General features: G+C 35.5%; 1 protein-coding gene across 3 annotated transcripts in view; it reads right to left on the bottom strand.

The window, feature by feature from the left end:
• Nucleotides 1–2,450: 2,450 nt before the first annotated feature.
• The window catches only part of EAF2 (ELL associated factor 2), a 38,114-nt gene continuing 18,282 nt past the window's right edge, over nt 2,451–22,282 (bottom strand). For 2 of the 3 annotated variants that reach the window (XM_015078218.3, XM_053220933.1), the window contains 3 exons: nt 20,965–21,110; nt 10,144–10,404; nt 4,645–5,314 (listed from right to left, as the gene is read on the bottom strand). In XM_015078218.3, coding sequence (XP_014933704.1) covers nt 5,268–5,314; nt 10,144–10,404; nt 20,965–21,110 — 454 coding nt within the window. In that variant the 3' untranslated portion in view covers nt 4,645–5,267. Of the gene's footprint in view, nt 2,703–4,644; nt 5,315–10,143; nt 10,405–20,964; nt 21,111–22,282 lie in introns of those variants that run through there. The other variant, XM_053220932.1, reaches the window with a different exon arrangement.

The raw sequence follows: 22,282 nt of genomic DNA, 5'->3' as shown, positions 1-22,282 counted from the left end.
ATAGGAGAACATCTCTGTGTTCTCTGTGGGATGTTCTCTGTGGCATATGCCAAGATTTCTTAAATAAGACATAAAAATACATTACCATAAAAGAAAAAAAATTGATATGTTGGACAGTATTAAAATTAAGAAGTTTTGTTCACCAAAATACGCATTAAGAGTGAAAATTCAACTCATAGAGTGCAAGAAAATATTCATATTACATATATCTGTCAAAGGATTTGTGTCCAGGCTATATAAATAACTCCAAAAATCACTAACAAAAAGATGCATATCCAGGTTGTTTTGAGTTTCCTATTTTTAGTAATACTGTCATAATAACCTTTTGTGTAAGTCAAATGTATCTAAAGGATAAATATCTAGAAGTGAGATTGCTAAAAATGTATGTTTTTATAATTTATAGAACTGCCTATCCATTTCCTTTGCTCATTTTCTTAACGAGTTGTTTTACCCCTTCTTGTAAGTTTATAAAATCTATATTTATTGATATTAATGGTCTGCCATTAATATTATAATAATATTATTATGCATTGCAAATATTTTTTCTATTGATCTTGTTTTTTGGACTTTTAAAATTAAATATAACCTAAAATGCACAAATCTTAAGTGTAAAACTCCATTTTTTTACATTACACAAATGTAAATTTTTTTACACTACACAACCATCACCCACTTAATATAAGATATGTATATGTATTTCTAGCACCTCAGTGCTAGAATAATACTTGCTGCTTCCCTTCTGTCTCCCAGCCAACCCTCCTTCCCCAAAGTAATCACTATTCTGACTTATCACCATAGATTTATTTTGTCAGTTTTGAATTTCACATAGATGGAGTAATACTATTTGTATTCTTTGTGTTTGACTGTGAGACTCGTCTATTTCGTTGTCTGTGACAAGTTTTTTTTTTCCTATTGTTCAGTAGAATTCACTGTACAAATATGCCACAGTTCATTTCCTTCTTCTTGTGTTGATGGACATTTGAGTTGCTCCCAGTTTTTAGGTTGTTTATTGTCAAGTTTGTTTAAACTAGGAACTGTTTCCAAGAATCATATTCTTTAGATGGGTCTAGGCCAGAAAGACCTGAGTGAGATTTGGAAAGTGGAAGTGAAGCAGTATGTTTTACTCAGAAAAGTCCAAGACTGGGCAGAGTTCATAAGTCAAACATTTTGAATCACTAAGGCTTTGTCCTTTGCTGATGGATCTGTATGTATGGGGGAGTGTGTCCAAAGTTCAGGCTGTTTTCAAGTCTTTCCAGATTTTGCTTTTCATCAGGCCCTTTTCAGTGTCTTCTGCACATGTACATAGCCCTAGGGTTAGTCAGGAGTGTGTGAATAGCTTGGTGCATGCACATAGCCTATTCTCAAATGTCATTGTCCTAATTAGGATTACAACCTCAGGCTAGTAGGGCTAAGCTCTTGGCTCTTCTCCACTGGCCAGCATCTGCGAGGTCACTTCCTCATAAAATGTTGCAGGGCATGAATGTCCCCTACTCCCACAAACTGAGTGAGTCCCCTTCATGAGGGCAGGGTGGGTAGGAGAGCTATCAACCTTCTTAGAAGATTGTTATGATTTTTTTTTCCATTCTTTTTTTTTTTTTTTGTCTTTCTCTGATTTATTTCACTTAATACACTCAAGGCCCATCCGTGTTGCTACAAATGGCAAGATTTCATTCTTTATTTGTGGCTCAGTAGTAGTCCATTATGTATGTGTACATCTTCTTTAACCATTCATCCATCAATGAACACTTAGGTTGTTTTCATATCTTGGCTATTATAAATAATGATTCAATGAATTGTTTTTTCCATACTTGAGTTCTTAATTTTGACCCATCTCTTAACAAATTGGAAAGTATAGGAATTATATGTGAATGATATAATTCGCAAATTCTGGCATGTCTAAGAACGCTTTCTTACCAAATTATGGATGACATTTAATGCATAAACTATTTATAGGTCACACTCATATCCTTGTGCAGGTGCAGCTTTCCCAACTTTAGTGTTTTAGCATAGTATTATGGAATGGTTCAAACCCATTGATTTTTGTTCCTTTGTAGCCAACTTACTTTTCCTACTTGTATGCTTGTATCATCATCATTTTCATCAAACCATTCAGAACAGGTAAAGTAACATGACATGTCCTTATGTCAACTAACCTTATTGTAGTATTAATTTCATAATATATATGTGTATCAAATCATCACATTGTACACCTTAAACTTATCAATGTTATATGTCAATTATATCTCAATGAAGATGGGGAAAAGATATTTACTTGGCATCATGTCAGGATCATCAGATGATTCTGACAGAGAAACTCATATCTGAGAATCTGTCTCATCCATAGCTCCCTGCATTTCAATGTCTGAAAACACATCCAATGAGGAGGTACGGAGGCATGGGAGATATTATTTCATTCCTCTTTAAACTACGGTAAAACCTTGGATTGTGAGTAACTTGTTCTGCAAGTGTTCCGCAAGATGAGCAAACATTTCTAATAAATTTTAACTTGGTAAACAAGAGATGTCTTCCAATATGAGTAGTACATGACGTAAAATGTCACATGATCACAACTAAGCCAATGGTTCTTCTCTTTCTCTTGCTGCGGGATTGTGGGTGATCATCAATGCAATATCACATTTCTGTGAAATCCTCAAAAGGAGGCAAAAGCAAGTACTTGTCATTGGATAGGTTCCCTGTTAAAGCTGTATGAAAAGAAAAAGATTCCATTGAGCCAATAGATAGCAGTGATTCTGTCAGTGATAGTCAAATTCATCCTATACAATAACCCTCTTCTCTTTTGTCTCCCTCACACCAGCCATGAAGGTTTTCGAAAGTAAGTGCAGGTTAATTTGTTTATTTTTCTGTATATTTTGTATTTTCTTTATTATTTTGTATTACAGTATTGTAATAATTTTTATATGAATAGTTTGGGTTGTGTAACGAATCATCTGAGTTTCCATTATTCTTATGGGGAAATTCACTTTCATATGCAAATGCTTTGGATTATAAGCATATTTCCAGAATTAATTATGCTTGCAAACCAAGGTTTTATTGTACTTACATTTATCCTTAAAGGGTATAGAGAATGATACTCTAGGTATTCACACTATAAAAAAAAAGTCTTTAAGAACGTGTTTCATTTACAGGGGAAATAATAGGGGGAAGAGAGGATGAGTTGTTTTGATTGCAAGAGGTATAGCTTGAGAACATACTGTTAATGTAGCCAGCATTATCAGCTCATACCACCATGTACTCATTTCTGATAAACACTAGTCAAAGAAATCTCAGCATAACGACTTTCAGCAAAAACCATTATAATTTGTATTCCTATGTTAGAATGATATTGTTTTACTAGCTACTTTAAATATTCAAGCTTGTTTTATTTTTTTTCAAGTTTTTATTTAAATTCTAGTTAGTTAATATACATGGTAAACTTGGTTTCAGGTGTAGAATTAGTGATTCATCACTTACATACAATACCCAGTGCTCATCACAAATCTCTCTCTAATGCTCATCCCCCATTTAGCCCAGCCTGCACCTCCCTCCCTCCATCAACCCTCAGTTTGTTCTTTATAGTTAAGAGTCTTTTATAGTTTCTCTCTCTTTTCTTTTCCTGTATGTTCATCTGTTTTGTTTCTTAAATTCCACATATGAGTGAAATCATATGGTATTTGTCTTTCTCTGACTTACTTACTTCATTTAGCATAATACACTCGAGCTCCATCCACATCGTTGCAAATGGCAAGATTTCACTCTTTCTGATGGCTGAGTAATATTCTTTGAGCTTGCTTTAGTTAAGTAATAAATGATACAGCTGTGTTTCTCAGATAAGTATTGATGAATAAAAAAGATATAAAAATGAATATACAAATAGATTAGTTGAAGAGATAAGAAGGGAGAGAGAGAGAAGAAAGTAGGAGAGATTAAAACCAAAACATAAGGATTTAAAAAAAAAATAAACTACAAAATTCCTATGGTAAGAGGTAATTATGAAAAAATTGTATTCAACTTAAATTGCCAAAACTTGGAAGCAAGGAAAATTCTTCCAGTAGGTTGGTGAATAAGTAAACTTTGATACATCCAGACAATATAATGTTTACTCAGTACTAAAAGGAAATGAACTATCAAGCCATGAAAAAGATATGGAGGAAACTTAAATGCATATTTAAGTGAAAGAAGTCAATCTGAAAAGGCAGCATACTGTATGATTCTAACTTTATGACATGCTGGAAAAGGCAAAACTAAGGGGACAGGGGTTGGGGGTGGGGGAGAAATAAATGAACAGGCAGAGTGCAGGATTTTTAGAGCAGCGAAATGATTTTGTATACTACTACAACGTGGATACATATCACTATACATCTGTAAAACCCATAGGATGTACAATGCAGAGTGAACTCTAATGCAAACTATAGACTTGGGGTGATGATGTGTCAATGTAAGATTCATCAGTTTAAAAACATACCATTCTGGTGCAGGATGTTTATAGTAGGGGAGGTTGGGGAACAGGGAGTATATGAGAATTCTCTGTACTTTCTGCTCAATTTTACTATGAACCTAAAACTTCTCTAAAAAGTGAAGTTTAATTAAAAAAAAAAAAGAACTTAAAAAAAGAAAAAAAGAAAAAAAAAGAACTTGCTGTGGTCATTGGCTTTCAACTATAATATTTATCATTTCCCCCAAATTCAAAAATACTACAGATGTAAGTAATATTTATCTACTTAACACTTAACTGCTTCTTTTTCTCTCAAAAGCAAAATTAAAAAAATATTATGAGATACAAAAACAGTTTCATTAAAACAATTATCTAGCTTTACTTTTATTCTAAATTATAGCTTAATTTTGTTAAGAATTTAAATATTTTCAACCAAAATCTAAGGATTATCATATATAAAAGGCTCAGAGATACAATTAAAATCATTATAAATAAATTGTTTTGACATTTCACAATTGGAGACAGCAGTGTGATAAAACAGAGCATTGAACTTGAACTCTAGAACACCTGATCTGCCACTTGTCAACTAACAATATGTGGGCAAATTACCTAAATTCTGTTTTCTCATCTGTAAAACCTTGGAAATGGAATGCACATGAAAATGCTAGAACTCAGAAAAGGTCAAAAATATCATATCAACTGAAAATTCTGAATCAAATTTAATTTCCTTTATCATCAAAAGTTAAGATACATTTTCTTCAGTCTTAGGAATTTTTACTCTTAATATAAATTATCCCATGTCTTACAAATTTTATATATATAGCTGAAAGTTTCTTCAGTCATCACTGTCACTTCCTGATTCACTCAGCTGCAAATCATTTCCTAAAATAAAAAAAATAGCAAAACTGTAGTAATTATTTAATATTTTCATATTTAATATATTTATTTTTGGATGAACATAAATATTATACAAAATGTAACACCGAGTGATCCCATTTAGTTAGCATTTTGTCATTAATAATCAGATTGCTTATTCTATAATTTAGTCACTTCATTAGTAATTTGAAAAATTAATATTGCTTGTAAATAAAACATCAATCATCAGCATAGTTTTAGTATCACCTGGCATCTCTTTTAGTCTTCTTTCACATACCAACACCACTTTTCTTTTTACCCCACTGATTTAATTACATCAGGAAATGAGAAAAAATGTGGTTTAGATCAGCCTACATCATTTTGAAGAGTGAAAAAGTTACATAATTTTTTTACATCAAATTCGGTCAAAACATTAAGTAGTATATTTTAAGAGTAATTCATCATTGGTTCCTTTTGTAATTCATCAATGCGCTTACAGTAATGGAATTTATATCCCAGTGGGGGAAACAGACAGTAAACAAACAAATATATAATATGATGTCAAGTAGGGATAAATACTATGAAAAAATGAAGATTAGTGATGGCAGAGTGGTGGAAGGTGCTATTTTAGATATGATAGTTGTTGGCAGGTCTCCTTGAAGGATGACATTTGAACAGAGATCCAAATGTAGAGAGAAGGTCATAAAAATGTGGAAGGAGAGTAGGTACTGTCCAGAAGGTAGGCCTCCTTGAAGGGTGACATTTGAACAGAGATCCAAATGTAGAAAGTCATAAAACTGTGGAAGGAGGGCAGGTACTGTCAAGCCTGAACAGGAAATACAAATATCCTAAGGCAGAAGCATGCTTGTGTTTGCTGGCTGAAGTGGAATGAATGAGGAAGAGAATGATAGGAAATGAGGTCAGGAAGATGTCCAGAAAACCATGGTTTCTAGGTTATGATAAAAACTTTGGGTTTTGGTTGAAATGTAATGGGAGTCATCAGAAAATTTTAAGCAGACAATTGACTTGAACTGTTTTAGATCAGTGAATACACTATAATACACTATAATCGTATCAGAGTTTCTCACATAAGAAATAATACTGGCTTTGATTCAGGTGGCTCAGGTGGAGGTGGTGCTAAGCAGTCAGGATTAAAATATAAAGATAGAACTTACAGGACTATCAAAAGTATTGGATTTAGGGCATGAGAGAAAGAGAAAAGTGAAGAATGACTCCTGGCATTTCTGATCTAAACAACTGGATGGTGGTATCATTTACTGAGATGAGAAATACCAGAGGAACAAGATTATGTGAAAAAATTACAAGTTCAATTTTCAACATGACACATTTGAGATACCTAGTAAATTTTCAAGTATATATGCTATGGGCAATTGGATATATAAGTCTGACATGGTAGAGGTTGGAGCTGGAAATAAAGATTTGGGAGTCACTGACTACAGGGGTTTATTTGAAGATATGGAATTGGACAATATCATTTGGGTAGTAAATTACAATGGTTAAAAATATTCTTGTATTTTTAAACTAGTCCAAAATCAACAAAAAGCTGGCCTATTTTGAAGTTAATACCCAGTTTAAGAGAAGTGGTTTCTAGGCCACATATAAGTTGTTGCAAGACAGCTCAGTTCACTGCATGAACTCCAGAACTATTACATTATTTGATAAAGAAATCTGCTAAAGCTTCTTTTGTGCATGACCATTTTATAATTTTTAAGGATTAAGTTTCCATTTATTACACAACTACTGTATGGCATAAAAATGTTCAACTTGACACAATCCCCATAGTATGAGTTTCTTAAGTCAAACCCAATGTCCCGAGTTCTACTTTTGTAATAGACTTCATGCTGTATGGGTTATATGCATAGTATCACAGTGCTGTTGAAATATTCAGTTGACTTGAAGGTATCCAGATTAGCCTTTGAACATGACATACTAGTAAAGGAAATATATTTTCAATCAAAATGGTAACTGTGACTTGGAAAAAAGAGTTTACCCATAGCAAATGCATTCAGATTCCTAAGCCAGTGGTTCTCAATGACAGCAATACTGATCCCTTAGAGATGGCACAGAAATTTATTTGAAGTGTTGTTTGGATGATTTGCAGATTGTTAGTGGCATTTAGTGAGAGGGGAATTTAGGAATGCTAAATGTATTACAATGTAGGAACAAGTCTTACACAATAAAGAACTCTACCACATTGTGCAAAGCTTTTCAAAGTCCACTAGTATATTCATGTACCTGGAAGACCTGTTCGTAATTTTAAGGCTGGAACATAATTTCAGTTTTATAAACTATTCTTTTGCACAGACTTAAAATTTACTGAAATTTAATGAACTATTATGTAAACTGAAAGAAGACTTTACATTTTTTTAAATGTTACTTTAAGTGTTGTAAGTAATGCTGCAAAAACATAGGGTGCACATATCTTTTTGAAATAGTGTTATATCTTTATTTTAAATCTTCACAAAGATTTTTGTATTTGTTTTGGAAAACATATTAGTGATATGAATGCTTTCTAATCCTTATTTCAACAAGTTAAATAAAGATAAAAATTGTTGACATTGTGTGTTGAATGGTGTCTTGCTCCTCTTAATTCTAAATTTATTCATTAAAGATTTCAAAATATACTATAAAACTATAATAATCAAAACAGTATGGTACTGGCAGAGGAATAGACACATAAATCAATGGAACAGAGTAGACAGCCGAGAAATAACTCCACATTTATATGGTCAATTAATCATGACAAAGAAGGCAAGAATATACAATGGGGAAAAATAGTCTCTTCAATAAATGGTGCTGGGAAAACTGGACAAATATATGCAAAAGAATGAAACTGGATCTGTTCTGTTATACGGCTAGCTAGAGTCAGTCATTTTCTTTATCATTATTAATTAACACAGTGAGATTAGCTTTAAATACACATAGAGTCCCATTTTCCTCCTGAGAGTATCAACCTGTATGCTTTTATTAAAAAGTATTTATTGAGCGGGGCGCCTGGGTGGCTCAGTCGGTTAAGCATCTGACTTCGGCTCAGGTCATGATCTCGTGGTTTGTGAGTTTGAGCCCTCAGTCGGGCTCTGTGCTGACAGCTCAGAGCCTGAAGCCTGCTTCGGATTCTATGTCTCCCTCTCTCTCTGCCCCTCTCCTGCTCATGCTCTGTCTCCCTCTGTCTCAAAAATAAATAAAACATTAAAAAAATAAAAATAAATAAATAAATGTATTTATTGAGCATCTACTATGTATCAGGTTGTGTGCTAGGTGCTAGTATTCAATGATAAGTGAAAAAATAAACAAGACTGGTCTCCTGCAGCTTAAACTTCAGAAGAAAGCAAATCACACAAAAGATATAAATTTATAATTATGACAATTGACATAAGCAAGATATTGCTCTGAAGTTCTGCAAAAAGGAGGATCTGACCTTGTCAGGAAGGTATCCTTGACAAAGTGTGTCTTGAACTGTAATCTAAAGGAGAAAAAGTTAACTACATGAAAAGAAGGAAGTGTTTCTGGCCGAATGAACAGCAGTGTTTAAGGGCCCTGATATGGGTGAAAGGTTTGAGTATAGTGGCAAAAATTAGGTAAATGTTACTAGAACAAAAAAAGCAAGACCATTATGTTAAGATGTTTTGTCTCTACCATAGAAGAAATTACAAATGACACTTGATGCGGGAGTGGTTAGGGGAGATGACCCTCTGCTGTGAAAAGCCTGTATATAACTTTTCATTCGGCAACAACGTAACTACTGTTGACCAGAGGCCTTACCAATAATATAAGTAGTTAATTAACACATGTTTTGTATGCTATATACTACTATATGTGTTATATACTATATTCTTATAATAAATCAAGGTAAAGAAAATGTTAAGAAAATTATAAGGAAAAGAAAATACATTTACAGTACTGAAAAAAAATCTATTAAAAAAAAAACCATGTAAAGTGGACCTGCAGTGTCCAAACCTGTGTTGCTTAAGGTTCAACTGTACTAGTCATTGAAAAGTTTAAAGCAGGAGGGGTGACAGATTATATTTGAATTATGAAAAGAGCAATATGGCTGCAATATACATAATGGATCAAAACTGGGTTTGAGTAGATAAGGGGGTGAACCAGTTAGAACATCACTGCAGAGTGAAATGCAAGAAATACGGTAAGTTGAACTAGAGTAATAGCAGTGGAGATGCAGAGAAGTAGATGAATTTGAGAAATATTAAGGAGGTAAAATAAATAGGACTTGATGATGGATTGACTATGCTACAAAAAGGGAGAGGAAGTAAATCCTTATATACAATTAGGCTTCTGGATTGTATTATTATGAATCCTGCCTTTCACTAAGAGGAAACACAGTGAGCCAATGATTATAAGTTGGTTTTTGGACAAAGTGAATTTGGAATGCCTTTCCTGAAAGATGGTGTTGGACCTATCTGTTTCTAGAGCTCAGAGGACCAGGTCAGAGATGCAAATTTACAAGTTATCTATATGTAAGTATTGATTACAACAAAAATATGGAGGAGATTATCTAGGGAAAGAATGTGGAAAAAGGAAAGAGGGCCTAGAATTAAGCCTTGCTTGAGGAACTCCAGATCTAATGATGGAGTAGAAGATTCTAAACTGGCAAAGGAGACAGAAAAGTACCTAGAGAGACAGGAGAAAAACCAATAAGACACAGTGTCACAGTGTCAAAAGGAAAGGAATGATTCAACAAGCAGGTAATGATTAATCATAGTATCAAATGAATAAAGTAAGAGTTTTATTCTTTTAATCCAAATTTTAGATCAAAATCACTATGGCTCCACAGTGAATTCTTACTTTTCCAATTACTCATGTTTACATATACTTACTTAAAGTACTCATCAGAAGGCCACTGTTGTCATGAGATCTATTCCGGCCAGCATCCATATCAGGAATCCTGCATTGTGGCATGGCAGACATGACAGGATGTCCTGAGATATAAGTCCCTGGATCAGAAGGAGAGGATCTGCACTCTTCATCGTCTGAGTCACTGGAACTATCCTCACTACTTGAAGATGATGAACTTTTGGAATCTGATGAACTATCACAACTACTCATCTGGTCCATTAGACTAGCTTCTGCCTTCAGTTCTGAAAATAAAGCAGAAATTAATAGACAGGTTAAATAAATAATATTAAACATAGATATTAAATAAAGTAAATTTTGAATGTGTTAGCTTCTAAGAGACTGTTGATGAGGAATAAATAAGATATATATACATTTAGAGCATTTAAAGCATTTTACTTAAATTTTTAAAAATGTTTATTTATTTTTGAGAGAGACAGTGTGAGTGGGGGAGGGGTAGAGAGAGAGGGAGACACAGAATCTGAAGCAGGATCCAGGCTCTGAGCCGTCAGCACAGAGCCCAAAGTGGGGCTTAAACCCATGAGTTTTGAGATCATGACCTGAGCTGAAGTCAGATACCTAACTGACTGAGCCACCCAGGCACCCCTAAAGCATTTTATTTAAAAAGCTCCTCTACCACCAAAACAAGCCATACTTCAATGTTGGGATTAAGAAAATTAAAAGACATAGGCAGTGCCTAAATTGAAATACTACATTTTTATACCATTATACTTAAATATGTATGTAATTCAAATAAAATAAAGAATGTGAAAACTTAAAACTGTAAAAATGAAAATCTATTTTGGCAGAGACAATCCTCCAACTCCTCTTATCCTAAAATATATATAATGCAATGCAATACCTACAGATGAATTTCTTTTTTTTTTCAGCTTTTTTGACATATAATTGACAAAATTGTATACATTTAAATGTACAACAGGCTTCTGGCCCTGGCATAAAGTGGCTCAGCCAAAAAAACCACTTTACCTTGAACCAGGAATCTGGACATTCAGCGTGAACAGCTGAGTGATGCTTGGTGGACAGAGCTCCTGCCTCTCTGATTCAGCAATTTGAGGTGGTCAGGCTGGACAACAGGGTCCTCACAGAGGTGTGTTGCAAGGATATTACCTCTGCCCTTTAGGCCAACCCCTCCCTGACCAAGCTTAGCCTTTACACCAAAGAGCTGGGTGATGCTGGTCTGCACCTGGTGCTCCAGGGCCTGCAGAGCCCCACCTCCAAGATACAGAAGCTCAGCCTCCAGAACTGCTGCCTAATGGAGGCTGGCTGTGGGGTTCTGCCCTACATGCTGCACTCAGTGCCCATCCTGTGTGAACTGCACCTCAGTGACAACCCACTGGCAGATGCAGGCCTGTTAGCTGCTCTGCAAAGAGCTTCTGCAACCTGCCAGTGGCCAGCTGTGAGCCCCTAGCCTTGGTGCTCAAGGTCAAGCAGCACTCCAAGGAGCTCACGGTGAGCAATGACGACATCTGCCAGGACAGCCCCAGGGCACTGTGCCAGGGCCTCATGGCCTCCACCTGCTAGCTGGAGGCGCTGATGATGGAGAACTGTAGTCTCACATAGGCCAATGGTAAGGATCTGTGTGGCATCATGGCCTCCAAGGCTTCAATGAACGAGCTGGAACTGGGTGACAAGCTAGGCGACCTGGGCATTGTCCAGCTGTGCCCCAGGCTGCTACACCCCAGCTCTTGGCTCAGGGCCCTAGGGCTCTGGGACTGTGACATCACCACCAAGAGCTGCAGAGACTGGTGCCATGTCCTTAGGGCCAAGGTAAACCTGAAGAGCTGAGCCTTCTGGGCAATGCACTGGAGGACAGGGTGCCTGGCTGCTGTGTGAGAGCCTGTAAGAGCATAGCTGTCAGCTGCATTCTTCACGGGTAAAGTCCTACAGCTTACAGCTATCTGCTGCCACCACTTCAACATGATGCTAACTCAAAACAGAATCTTGTAGAGCTGTAGATGAGCAACAACAAGCTGGGTACTCTGGCATTCAGGAACTATGCCAGGTCATGGGCCAGCCTGGCACCATGCTGTGGGTGCCTTAGCTGGGGAATGCGACTTGACTGAGAGTGGCTACCGCAGTCTGGCCTCCCACCCACTGGCCAACCACAGCCCATGCAAGTGGGACCTCAGGGGACAACTACATGTGTGACCCAGGCATCTAGCAGCTGATTAGAGCCTCCAGAAGCTCAGCTGTGCCTTGGAACAGCTGGTCCTGTACGACACCTACTGGATGTAGGAGACAGGACTGCCTGCAGGTCCTGGAGGGGCACAAGCTGAGCCTAAAGGTCATCTCCTGAATGGCCTCCTGGCCTAGCTCCTGCAACCTGCTCTCCTGATAGCCCCTACCTGGGCCCCTGCATGAGACTGGCTGCTCCTGGGGGTTCTCACTCTGGGTGTCCTAGCTTTGACTGAAGAGAAATATGCAAATCAATTGACTTCTGTGAGAGAACTTTAGACAATCTCTAACTATTAAAGCACTTTTTTGGTAGGAGGAAAAAACCCAAAATGTACAACTTAATGCTTTGGTAAACATATACATTGTGAAATGATTATCATAATTAAGTTAATTAACATATCCAACACCTCATAGTTTCTGTGTGTGTGTGTGTGTGTGTGTGTGTGTGTGTGTGTGTGTGTGATGGAAAACCCAAGATCTGCTCTCTTAGCAAATTTAGACACCATGCCACTGGCACAAAAATAGACACACAGGTCAACAGAACAGAATAGAAAACCCAGAATGAACCCACAGCTATATGGTCAATTAATCTCTGAAAAAGCAGGAAAGAATATCCAAATGGGAAAGAAGTCTCTTCAACAAATGGTGTCAGGAAAACTGGACAGCAACATGCAAAAGATTTAACTGGACCACTTTCTTACACCATACACAAAAATAACTTCAAAATAGATTAAAGACCTAAATGTGAGACATGAAACCATTAAAATCCTAGAGGAGAACCTAGACAGTATCTAACTTCTTTGACATTGGCCACAGCAACTTCCTACTAGATGTCTCCTGAAGCAAGGGAAACAAAATAAAAAATAAACTATTAGGACTACATCAAAATAAAAAGCTTCTGCACAGCAAAGGAAATAATCAACCAAACTAAAAGGCAACCTACAGAATGGGAGAAGATATTTGCAAATGACATACCTGATAAAGAGTTAGTGTCCAAAATATATAAAGAACTTCTAAAACTCAACATCAAAAAACCCCCAAATAAACCAATTAAAAATGGGAAGAATACATGAATAGACCTTTTCCTAAAGAAGACACACAGATAGCCAATGGACACATGAAAAGATGCTCAACATTACTCATCATCAGGGAAACATAAATCAAAACTACAGTGAAATATCACCTCACACCTATTAGAATGCCTAAAGTCAACACAAGAAACAAAAGTGTTAGTGAGGATGTGGAGAAAGGGAGACCCTTGTACACTGCTGGTAGGAATGCAAACTGGTACAGCTACTCTGGAAAACAGTATGAAGATTCATCAAAAAGTTAAAAATAGAAGTACTCTATGATCCAGGAATTGTACTACCAGGTATTTACCAAAAGAATACAAAAATATTAACTCAAAGGGATACATGCACCCCAATGTTTATAGCAGCATTATCAACAATAGGGAAATTATGGAAACAGCCCAAATATCCATCAACTGATGAATGGATAAAGAAAATGTGGTGTGCATATGTGTGTGTGTGTATGTGTGTGTGTGTATATATATATATATATATATATATATATACACATATATAAATATGTGTGTGTGTGTATATATACACACACATATATATAATGAAATATTACTGAGCCATAAAAAAGAATGAAATCTTGCCCTTTGCAACAATGTGGATGGAGCTAGAGAGTATTATGATAAGTGAAATAAGTCAGAGAAAGACAAATACCATACGATTTCATTCATGTGTAATTTAAGAAACAAAACAATCATAGGGAAAAAAAGAGAGGCACAAGAAATACACTCTTAACTATAGAAAACAAAATGAGGGTTGCTGGAGAGGAGGTGGGTGTGGGGATGGATTAAACATGTGATGAGGATTAAGCACCGGGTGTTGTATGTAAGTGTTGAATCACTAAACTCTACATCTGAAACAAATATGGGACCCTGCCCTACCTCTTGCCAGTATACCCTGCTGCGGAGCATCTCTGGGTGGTGGAGTGGAATCTCAGACCTGAAGAAAAAGGAGAGTACTTTCCCTGGCCACAAGTTGTCAGTGGGACTTCTGATCCGGGCTACCCTGGTGTTATTGGACTTTTAATCCAGGGGAAGAATGAGCCTATCTGGAATACCTTCTATAGCTAAATTGGGGGTCAAGACATACTGGCCCTGAACCATCATCATCTGGGAGGGGAATATTTTATCATGCCCTGACTCTACTATTCCTCTAGTCCTTCCTGAGTTCCCTAACCAGATGACCCTCCAATTTCTACCTTTCAGAGTTGGCCTTTGGTTGTCTTTTGCATTATTTCCAGAGTTTATAGTTTTACTTTGTAGGGAGAAGCAGGGAGTGATAAATCTATGCTGTCTTGTCCCACAATACATTTTAAAAAATTGAATTTATACAGAGTATCTGTTCTGTCAAAACAAAATAAAATTTTAATTTTATAAATAGAACATAATCTTCAAATATTTGTGAAGTAAACACAATTATAAAAAAAATCCATGGACAAAGAAGCAAAAAGATATTAGAAAATACTTCAAATTAAATGAAAATCAAAATGAAAATCTCTGGAATGCAGCTAAAGTACAGCTTAGGGTGAAATTTAAAACATGAAATGATTATATTTTGGGGGGAAAAAGACAGTCTCAATTAAGTGAACTAAACTTGCACCTTAAGAAGTTAGAAAATAAGAAGAACAAATTAAAACCAAAGTAAGTAGAAGGGAAAAAATAGTAAAAGCAAGAACTAAGGAAAGAGAACAGAAAAAAAATAGTGAAAATAAACTGAAGGCTGATTGTTTAAGAATATAAATAGTATTGACAAAACTCAACCATATTTATCAAGAAAAACAAGACACTAGACATAAATTACTAATGTCAGGAATGAAACAGGTGACAGCACTACAGATCCTAAAGACATTAAATGGATAGGAAGGAATACTGTGAACCACTCTGTGCCCATAAATTTGATAAATAAGAAGAAATACACCAACTCCTTAAAAGGCACAAACTACTAAAATTTCTCAAGAAGAAACAGATAATCTGAATATTCCTAAACCTTCTAAAGAAATTGACTTGTAGTTAAAACCCAACCCCCATCCCAACTCCACACACAAATTTCCAGGCACAGGTGGCTTCACTAATGAATTCTACCAATCATTTAAGTTATAAATAATACCAGTGTGATACAAACTCTTCTGGATTATTAAAAAGAAAGGAATACTTTCCAACTTGTTACTTAAGTTGATATCAGAGTTTACTGATATCAAAACCCAACAAAGACATTACAAGAGAACACACACACACACACACACACACACACACACACACCCCAATGTCCCTTATGAACACAGATGCACAAATTAAAAAAAAAAATTAGCAAACTGCATTTAACAATATCTAACATGGCTTTTAATCAGGAATGATTTTGTTCAGTAGGGGGACATCTGACAATATCTGGAGACATTTTTGGTGGTCACAACTGGTGGTAGAAGCCAGGGATGATGCTAAACATCCTACAATGCACAGGACAGCCTCTGACAATGTATTTTCCAACCCCAAATGCCATTATTGCTGAGGATGAGAAACACTACTATATTAAAAGTACAATACATCATGAACAAGTGGGGCTTTCTCAGGGATACAAACCTTCAAAAAAATCAATCAATATAATTCACTATATTAAAAAATAAAAAGTAAAAGCCATCTCAAAAGAGCAAAAAGAACATTTAACAAATTTCAAGTCATTCTTGATAAAAACTCTCAGCAAAAGGGAAGTAAAAGGGAGTTAAACTGGTGAAAGACAGCTAGGAAGAATTTACAGCTTAAATCGTACAAAATAGTAAGAGACTGTTTTCCTGCTAGTGTCAGAAGAAGGAGGCTTTTCACTCATACCACCTCTATTCAATATTGTATTCGAGGTTCTAATTGGTACAGTAAGTCAAAAAATAAAATAAAAGCCATCCAGATGGGAAAGAAAGAGGTAAAACTGTCATTATTCACAAATGACATAATTGTGTATGTACAAAATCTGATGGTATCCATAAAAAAAACCTATTAAAATAGTGAGTTTAGCGAAGTTAAAAGATACAGGAAAAATATACAAAAATCAGTTGCATTCCTATTGACTAGCAATGAGCAATTAGAAGTTAAAATGATAAAATAAGAGCATTTTTTAAAGTTATTTATTTATTTTGAGAGAAACAGGAAGTTGTTTTTATTTATTTTGAGTGAATGGGGGAGGTACAGAGAGAGAGAATCCCAAGCAGGTTCTGCACTGTCAGTGCAGAGAGCCCAATGCAGGGTTTGAACTCACAAACCATGAGATCATCACCTGAGCCAAAATCAAGAGTTGGACGTTTGACTGAGCTACCCAGGTACCCCAAAATAAAAGAATTTATAATAGCATAAAAAAAATTAGGCTTCTGAAACCATGCAATTAAAAAGATAAAGTTTTCACCTCTCTCTCCTGTATCCTCTTTTTCCTTTTTTTTCCTATCTTGACATTTACTCTTGGAACCCAGCCACTATGTTGTAAGGAAGTCCTAGCCACCTGGAGCACAAACCATGTGTAGGTTTTCCAGCTGACAACCCCTGGAAAGGTCTAGGCCAAAGCCAGCATCAAATTGGCAGACACTGTGAACAACTGAGCCCTCAAATAATTCCAGATGTTAGACTTGTCATTCCTGCTGACGCCATGTGAAACAACAACGAACTATTTCCACTGAGCTCTACACAAATTGATGATTTATGATCAGAAAATATGTTGTTATTGTTTTAAGCCCCCACCTTCAGATTTTTCTTAAATTCCTCATATTTGGAAACCATAAGACATAATTATAAATAATGGTCAAAGAGTTGAAGTTACACAGATTTTTAGAATTCAACTATAGTGGAAGAGCTACTCATCTACTGATGCAGTTAAAGTGATACTCAGAGATATATTTATACTCTTAAATGAATACAAAAAGTAAATTCAACATAGATGAGCTTACCATCCAATTATATGAATAACAGAGCAAACTCAAAATGAGTCAAAGAAAGGAAGAATTTTTTTTAAAGAGCAGACATTAATGAATGAATAAACAAAGGAACAAGAAAAAAAAGGAGTTAAAATAATAGCTAATATTTTAACATTTCCCAGTGCCTGCTTTAGGCACATTATAGGTATTTCTTTAATCCTCTCAACAACCCTAATATTACCTCTATTTTACAAATGAGGAAACATACACAAAGAGAAATAAGAGGTTAAATAAATTTCCCTAGGCTATACAGCTGCTAAGTGACTGAGCCAGGATTTGAAGGTCAGCAGTCTGACTCCAAAGATGTCAGTAGTTACCTACTTATTTCTCTTTCTCTCCTCACCTGGCAGTGGATGTTAACAAATGTTTTAGTTACTGCCAAGCTCATAAGTGAAAAAAATATTCCTTAATTTTAAAATTTACATTTTGAAAGCACTAGTGAGTCTGATCAATTTTTCACATATTCTTTGGCCCTTGCATATCTTAGGTTGTAAAATAGACTTAAATCCATATTGAAATTCTGCACGTGATAAAAAAGACTTTTTTCAAAGAAGACATACAAATGGCTAGCAGACACATGAAAAGATGCTCAATATCACTCAATACCACCATCAGGGAAATACAAATCAAAACTACAATGAGATATCACCTCACACCTGTCAGAATGGCTAAAATTAACAACACAGAAAACAACGGATGTTGGGGAGGATGCAGAGAAAGGGGAATCCTCTTACGTTGTTGGTAGGAATGCAAATGGTGCAGCCACTCTGGAAAACAGCATGGAGGTTCCTCAAAAAGTTAAAAAGAGAACTACTCTATGATCCACCTATTGTACTACGAGGTATATACCCAAAGGATACAAAAATACTGATTCGAAGGGACACATGCACCCTGATATTTATAGCAGCATTATCAACAATAGCCAAATTATGGAAAAAGCCCAAATGTCCAATGACTGATGAATGGCTAGAGAAGATGTGGTATATATACACAATGGAATATTACCCATTCATAAAAAAAGAATAAAATCTTGCCATTTGCAATGACATGGATGGAGCTAGAGAATATTATGCTAAGCAAAAGAGTCAGAGAAAGACAAATACCATATGATTTCACTCATATGTGGAATTTAAGAAACAAAACAGATCAGTATGGGGGAAAGAAACAGAGGCAAACCAAGAAACATACTCTTAACTTTAGAGAACAAATTGAGGGTTGCTGGAGAGGAGGTGGGCAGAGGGATGGGTAAAATGGGTGAAGGGTATTAAGGAGGGCACCTGTGATGAGTACTGAGTGTTGCATGTAAGTTATGAATCACTAAATTCTACACTTGAAACTAATATTACACTATATGTTGATTAACTGGAATTTGAATAAAAAATTGAAAAAAATGATTTTCATATCAGAAGAAATCATGTCTTTATATCATTTGATATATATATATCAATTATATCAATTGATATCAATAAATGGGTATCAATATACACTCTCTAACAATACCATATTTATTAATTCTCTGTTAATACCTATTTATCCATACTCTTGGGGAGGGGAGAAATTTGGATTCTCGTCTTTTTTTTAAAATGTTTGTTTATTTATTTATTTATTTATTTAGAGAGAGCATGCATGTGGGTGGGGGAGGGGCAGAGAGAGAGGGAGACAGAATCCGAAGCAGGCTCCAGGCTCTGAGCTATCTGCACAGAGACTGACATGAGGCTTGAACTCATGGACTGCAAGATCATGACATGAGCCAAAGTCAGATGCTCAACTGACTGAGCCACCCAGGTGTCCCTCATCTTATTTTTTAAACAAAAATCCCAGACAGCTCAAAGATGTGAATGTAAATTAAACCACAGAAACACTAGTACAACTGCCAGACATCTAGTCATAAATTTGAAAAGATGATTCAACCATAGCAATAGACATTGGCATAGAAGGGTCAGGAAAATATTTAAAAGAAGACAGTCTAGATAACATGCTATACAAACATCTCAAGGTAATTTCTTATATAAAATTAGACCTTGAAATCATTAAACCTTATAAGATGATGATAACTTATCCTCTAGAATCCAATGCTTTAATACAATGCTTTTATTAAGGTCTCTACTAAAAAACAACGAGGGATTTCTTCTTGCACTGTATTATTATTTGTTCTTCCAAGATTTTATTTAAATTCAAGTTAGTTAACATATAGTGTAGTATTGGTTTCAGGAGTAGAATTTAGTGATTCATCACTTAACATGTAACACCCAGTTCTCATCACAAGTGCCCTCCTTCATGCCCATCCCCCCACCCACTGCCCCTCCAGCAGCCCTCAGTTCTCCATAGCTTAGGGTTTGCTTCCCTCTCTGTTTTTATTTCATTTTTCCTTCCCTTCCCCTATGTTTTTTGTTTCTTAAATTCCACGTATGAGTGAAATCATATGGTATTTGTCTGTTTTTATATAATTTTAAATAATTAGCAAATCCTCTTCCCCTTCAATATCTTGATTTTCTATTCCAGTATTTTATTATATACATGAATAGAATGACATCATAATTCAAATCCATTTTGGAATCAGATATGATATAATAATAAAATAAAATTCAAGATTCCTTGTAGAAACAAGGGTTTTAAGTGTGTATATTCTTTGCTGTTTGTAAAAAGAACACTAATATGTTGGGGAACTAATGCTATAGTGGGCCTAGAATGGAGCAAGTGGAATTGGAGAACTATATACAAATTATGAAAGAAAAGTGTAGAAGCAAATATACTTTGTAACCAGGTGACCAGAGTTTTACTCCTACCACAATTAGTATACCACAGACACCCAGCCTGAAGCTAGAAAAAAATAATGGAGATTTCAGTTTCCTTACTTTCAAAAGGACTATGTCTCCCTAGAAACACCTTCCTGCTGAGAAGTGAGCCGCAATTCAGAAGAACTTACTACATGTTATTACATCTCCTCACTTCCCTATTGGTCTAGTGACATCTTAGATATTTACAGTTTGGCTATAAATAAAATAACTTTGACAGAAAAATGCTGTGAGGAATTCAATCTAAATCATCACAACTGTAAAAAAGAAACTCCAGTACAGATATCTAAACAGTCACTTTTTTTACCCTGGATAATAATAAAAGATATAAATTCTGTTCTACAGATATAGTCTTACTGACATAATACCCTAAATCATAAACTACATTCTTCCCCCAGAAAAACCCATAATTACAAAAAATATTATGCTCTCAATGACAGTTTAAAATCAGTTCTCTCATTAGGGCACCTGGGTGGCTCAGTCGGTTAAGCAACTGATTTGGGCTCAGATCATGATTTTGCAGTTCATGGGTTCGAGCCCTGCATTGGGCTCTGTACTGACAGTTCAGAGCCTGGAGCCTACTTCAGATTCTGTGTTTTCCTCTCTCTCTGTCCCTCTTCTGCTCTCTCACACACACACACACACACACTCTCTCTCTCTCTCTCTCTTAAAAATAAACATTAAAACAAATTTTAAATCAGCTCCCTTGTTAATTAAAAATTTTCACCCAGTAATTCTTAATAATTTATTATAAGGGGAATTATATATAAACTTAGATTTTACCTCTTTCAATATCATCCATCGGAGATGCTGGGGACATTTTGTCTTCAGATGGAGAATGTTTTACAAGATTGGGAGTTCTAGCTGAATTCCGCATTTGTTGTTGCTGTTGCTCTATACGATACTGAATTTTACTACTTCCTTCAACTCTGCAATTCAGAATATCAAAGGTCAAAACAGGGATGATAGAAATTTAACAATTACAACTAACAAAGTTACTAAAATTGACCACTTATTCTTTTCTCTAGAAATCTTTAAAATGATATTCAAAAATTAAAGCATGAATTTAGTTCATTTTTTAACAAATAGTTATTTAACAAACACTTATTGAACTCTGCTATATGTATGGCATATACACAGATCCACTGAGGGAATACAGATGTGAATAAAAACAAAACTGCTCAAAATTGAAGAGATGAGACATACACAAATGACTAAAATAAACTGAAATTATATAAAAGTGTATAACAAGTACAACATGCTCCCTAAATTCTAAAATTATCATTTGTTAAAATCACTTCCATATTTAAAAAAATTTTTTTTAATGTTTATTTATTTTTGAGAGAGAAAGACAGAGCACGAATGGGAGAGGAGCAGAGACAGAAGGAGACACAGAAGCCCGACATGAGGCTGGAACCCACAAACCATGAGATCATGACCCGAGATGAAGCTGAACGCTTAACCACTGAACCACCCAGGTGCCCCTCTTTCATATTTTTTATTCCTAACTTTAAGACACATTACTAAAGGGGATTTGTATACTTTCTTTTCAATGCTTTTGCGAACAGAGTATATAATACAATTATGCTTGACCTCTGTCTCTTCAATTGCCAATCACCCAAATCCTGTCAGTTCTTCCTTCAGAATATTTAGAACCTCACTGTTCTCTTCATTCCTACCTTCAAAAATTGTGGTTTATTCATTTTTCTGTTTCCCACATTGTTTCATTTTAGTCAGCTTGTTTGGTGGATTAATGTTTTAAACAAATGTAAGCATGTCAATCTACTTATACACAGGCACAGAAACAAATTACTGCTCTATTAAACAGATCCTAGTCATTGGCTCCAAATAAGTCAGATATATCCCTGCTTTCAAACCTTGTCTACAACTTCATGTTCTCTCTGATCAATTAAATATTTTCTAAACTTTCCTACCAATAAAAATCACCTAAGCAGGAAGGGGATAATAAAAAAGAGCTTCCAAGGGTCCTTCCCTGATCTGAAGTTGAATTTGGAAACTCACATTTAACAAGTACCCATGGTAAGTCTTATCAAGTATTTTGGGAGGAAAAGCCCTAAATCTTTTTTTTCTTTCTTTTTGT

The sequence above is a fragment of the Acinonyx jubatus genome, chromosome C2, assembly GCF_027475565.1.
Source record: "Acinonyx jubatus isolate Ajub_Pintada_27869175 chromosome C2, VMU_Ajub_asm_v1.0, whole genome shotgun sequence".
Classification (NCBI taxonomy): Eukaryota; Metazoa; Chordata; class Mammalia; order Carnivora; family Felidae; genus Acinonyx; species Acinonyx jubatus.
The sequence above is the reverse complement of the archived record's forward strand: the minus strand, read 5'-3'. Positions and strand labels throughout refer to the sequence as shown.